Raw genomic sequence first — 4,783 nt, 5'->3', positions numbered from 1 at the left:
GAACAAAATCCCAATCCATATTAGGCAGAGCCCCTCACTGACCCTATTCAAGAGAAATCTTGACGAGTGGATGGGAGACGGTAAGTTTACCCCTGGGATCTCTTATGTGTCCTTGCTAGACAGAGGTACAGTAAACTAACCTTAATATGGCTACCTACTGTGACCTACTATACAGAGACACAGTCAACTAATGTAAAAGGTTGGCGAAAGCCAAACACACTCTGGCTAGGCTTATAAGTGCCCTAGGGCAGATAGCCTAGTATCAACCTATGAACCCACAAAGAAGGAGAGTATATAAGAGGGATGATAACAGTTTAACAAAGACCGTACAGGTAAAGTGTAAGAAATCTCAGAAATGTTACAAATATACTAGAGCTTAGTTATAGCTACACTCTTTAATATTATGCCCCGTGTAAATTAGCATGAAAAAATGTAAAAGGGCAAAGTAATCTCTTTACCAATGAATTCAGACTTAACAACCAACCAAAATGTTCACATTTATCTGTGACCTGGATAAAAGCAAATACTACAGACTACTTGATCAGCTGTACAATTCCAAAATTTTATTTCAGTCAAAAAATTTCAAGAACAAATTAAATTAATGTTAAACTTAGCAGCTTAAGTTATCTGTAAAATAAATATCTCTGTTTACAATAACTGTACATCACCTCAGTCAGCAAACATTAAAGATTCACTTTGTGTGCAAAGGGTGTCCAGGCAGTAGCTAAAACAGTAGTAGATCAAAATACTCCAAAAGGTATAGGGCTAAAGATGCCAATCAATAAATACATAGGCTTCAAGCCATCTACTGAATGTGTCACCCTAAAATGATCCTTTAAATATCACATTCTATTTGCAGAAAATACATTTCAAGTTGTATCTGTTTTTCTCAATGCAAAACATATATGTAAAGGATATTTAACTGTTTTCTCTAAATTTCCCAAGACACTGCAGAAAAAGAAGCTTGTTTGTACCCCAAAATAATAATTAAGTATGCGGTTAGCAGAAGACGCTCACTATAAAAACACTCAGTATGTCATGGAATGCTTCATCAGAAAAGGCTTTAGAGTAGTATGCAAAAAAAAAAACGGAAGCATTGTAGATAAATTTAATAAACTGAAGTATTGTAGATAAATGTAATGGTAAGTAAAGAAGTACGGAGGCAAATAAATGTATAATTAAAAAGGAAAATAAATTAGCATGGAAATAAAGCAGATCTAAAGAAGCTTCTGAGATGGTTACCATTTTGCCACAATTCAAAGTATGTATGACATGCACAAGCTTAACACATTAGCATAAATTTATACTGGCCCCAAATATGAAACAAAGTTACTATTCAAAAACGGATAAAGTATATGTGCATTCCTATATGTGGTCCACTATGTTACTAGTGCAGCAATGATGCATCTTATAATTCTTGCAATAAACATCCTGTAGGTAATCTACAAAAAAAATGCCATAAGATAACATAATATGAAACAAACATCTGGAAGCTGTACTGAAATAGTATCAATTTAAAACAGTCACACAACTGCATTTCAGTACAAGTGCATGCCAATTACAATATTAACTGCAGAAATCTAATATGTCACAGCAAAGAAATGTGGCATAACTTGATGGGAAAGGCTGCTTTACCCAAAGCATTCAAACTTCATGGATATTACCTGTGATCCAAATTTTGATATGACAAACAGGGACTGAAATAAATAACACATATAAATCTTTCCCCTGGCCTGGCCGGCCTCTTAACACATTTGTCAACACAGATGTAGAAAGCAACTGTGGAGTACAATCACACATTTCTCTTACAATGATTTTACAGAACAGTCTTTCACTATCTAGGCTTGATTCCCATGTATCACCAAATTTTACAATAAAATTAGGTCTCAAAATGCAAAGTAACCCAGTGTTAAAATAACACAGCAAACACAAGAGTACATAATATAGCAGTCTGTGGAACTGCCAATTAACATGAGGCCAATGGTCATTGTGGAATTAACCACAATGCAAAAAGATGGTTCCACCAGTGTACCAAAAAATCAAAATATCATTTGCTCTGGCTTGTTATCCTAATGTCATGCAACTGTACATGCCACAAAATGAACTTTTAAGTAAGGTGATGCATCTGCAAATCCTGTAAAAATAACTAATTGGCTATCAACTTTTTTATCTGATAGAAAAAATGCCACATACCATATAATACCAGAGCTTGCTGCACTCTCAAAACCACACAGCAGAGAGAATGCTTCCAAGAAATGCATCTTATGAAGGTAACAGCTGCACAGGCAAGTTATCGAGATGTGATCACAGAATCTACATGCACTGAGAGCTAGAGGCCACACACCATCATCACCCTCATGTACTAGGAAACTACTACATCAAGCAATATAATATAGAAAACTATGCATCTGTCAAAATCACTTCTGTTTTTAAGACAAAATCATCTTCATTAGAAATGTAATCCTCTACCAACAAAGTTTGTCAGATAAAAATTCAATAGACCTCAGTCTGCCAAAAAGGACTGCAACCAAATAATTCCTGGGTTCTGCAGTACCAGCTATCAGTTAAGTATTCTATGTATGCAATACCTCTAAGGAGGTCCTGCACACAATAACATGAATGCAACAGCTGTTATTAATAGATGTTACTACTTCAGCTAAACAGCAACCATCTCAACTGTTTCTAGCTTCTCTAGGGCTAAACTGCAATATTTCATAATGAACTACCAAACAAAATGGTGCTTGTGTTCTTCAGCAAATAATACATGTTAACTAGAAAATAACACCCACATTCCTATGAATGAATCTGCTTTAAAAGGATATACAGAGTTATCATGACCAGAATAGTCCAATTAGTAAGGTCACTGTCATTGCACCTCTTTACATGAGCGCACACTCACCAATGTCTCATGCCACAAGCATGCAGCTCAAAATAAATAATAATAACAACCACATCTTCACATCAGCAATATTCATTTTGTATAAAGTGCAAGGTAAGTGAGGATACATTCCATCAACAGCATCCTGTCTGCCAGTGCTGGGAATATACAAGAGTCTGAGGGTGACAGCATTCCAAGGTTCCAAGCATTCCTTCATATTACTGGGTCTTCTTATCATCTGGTGGAGAGTAAGGAGGGGGAGGAGGAAGAGTCTAGAAAGAACAAAAAATGTATTAATTCCTCCAAAGTCTATGACAAGAACACAGACGTTTTTTCAAGTCCCTGTAGTTATTCTCTTAGTGTTTTACGCAAACTGGAGAGAAAACAAAAATACAGTAAATATATATATATATATATATATATATATATATATATATCTTAAATTAAACACTGCCTTATAATAATAAACTATCTCGGTCTGGATTCAATTACAGTCTTTTTAGAGTAGAACTTAGTTTTGTCCTCAAGATGTCTATAAACATGACACATAGGACTACATTAGGTATAAAGTTTATGGAGCACAACTTAACAGCAACAGACAACAATCTGATAATGGCACCGACAGAAGTAACATGGATAATAATAGAACTTTAGGTTCATTATGGGAATTTACAACACACACTGATATGTTTTTTAAAAAAATGTTGCTATATGGCTAAACAGGGTGGAGCAAGGTTCTTAGATAACCCTTACTTATGTCTTGAGCCCAAAATAAACACTGAAACATTGACACATTATCATAGTAAAGTGCTCGATTTGCCATCACCAAGGGCATAGTCAAGCATATGCCATGTATGCTATGGTGTATACTTTTAAAAATTATTTTTTGCAAAGAGAAGAGTTAGCATTTAGATTTTAAAAAGGCCTGGCATACCGACCAAGCTTTTAGTTTATTAAGTTATTGCTAATTTAATTTTATGCCTATTTTTAAGCATTTAAAATTATTAAAAAAAAACAATGTGCCTTCTATAAATGTACTAGAAGCTATACTTGATATGTGTGTGAGGGAGTAACATTCTGGAAGCTAGTATGCAAGCCAGTAGACAACTGTAAAAATTCTAGCTATAACCACTTTGGTCACAAAGAGAAGAAAAATATGTCTCCTTCCCGCTCATAAAGGGTACATTTTCCATTGCTAAGCTAATTATATTGAATGGTTGCAAAATTTCCTATAAGAGGGATTACAGATATAACTCTGAGTCCTAACGCTGGAGTAATGGAACAAAGGCAAAATGAAGCAACCAGGAAAAAATATATAAATTGGTATGAAATGTGTAAAGAAACAGCATAAAGTATCCTGGTTTCTGTTATTTTTCAGCAATACAGAACCACATTCGAAAACAATTGCTCTCAGTTCAAGTCTGCTTTGATTCTGAAAGACTTGCTCTCAGTGTAAGTGACTTACTTTGATGTAAGGCTTTTCTATAAACAAGTTTACACTGGGGGGCAAATTCCAAAAGATGTGCTTTCACTCACACTGACATCAAGTCTTTTAGAATAAGGCCCACTTTTTTCTCTTTAGCCCAGTGGAAAAGTACAGTTTTGTAAGTGGAAGTTACTGCAACAGTAGATAATCAAATTCCTCAGTTAGTAGAGTAGCTTAAGCTACTCGGGTTAGATCCTGACAAGGATGTGACTAACTGGCCAGCTTTTAAAAGCTTAAGGGCACTTTCCATGTGCTCTAACTGGCAGGAGCTCGAGCAGAGCTCTATATAAAAGGCAAATAGTGTGCCAATAAGCTTCAGAGCTTTCTTGCCTCACTCTGGCAAAAACAGATAAGCCACTAGAAAGGGGATGGTGGGAAGGGACGGGTAATACAGCAGTGATCAATTATAACATTTACTG

The 4,783-nt window shown here is 35.4% G+C and overlaps 1 protein-coding gene across 2 annotated transcripts in view; it reads right to left on the bottom strand.

The window, feature by feature from the left end:
- Positions 1 to 541: 541 nt before the first annotated feature.
- WBP2 (WW domain binding protein 2) overlaps positions 542 to 4,783 on the bottom strand; it is a 524,763-nt gene continuing 520,521 nt past the window's right edge. For both annotated transcript variants that reach the window (XM_044077224.1, XM_044077225.1), the window contains exon 8: positions 542 to 3,150. In XM_044077224.1, coding sequence (XP_043933159.1) covers positions 3,097 to 3,150 — 54 coding nt within the window. In that variant the 3' untranslated portion in view covers positions 542 to 3,096. The remainder of the gene's footprint in view (positions 3,151 to 4,783) is intronic.

Source organism: Protopterus annectens, chromosome 7.part0 (genome assembly GCF_019279795.1).
Source record: "Protopterus annectens isolate FY-2018-M chromosome 7.part0, PAN1.0, whole genome shotgun sequence".
NCBI classification, from domain to species: Eukaryota; Metazoa; Chordata; order Ceratodontiformes; family Protopteridae; genus Protopterus; species Protopterus annectens.
This window is presented reverse-complemented; position numbering and strand designations above follow the sequence as displayed.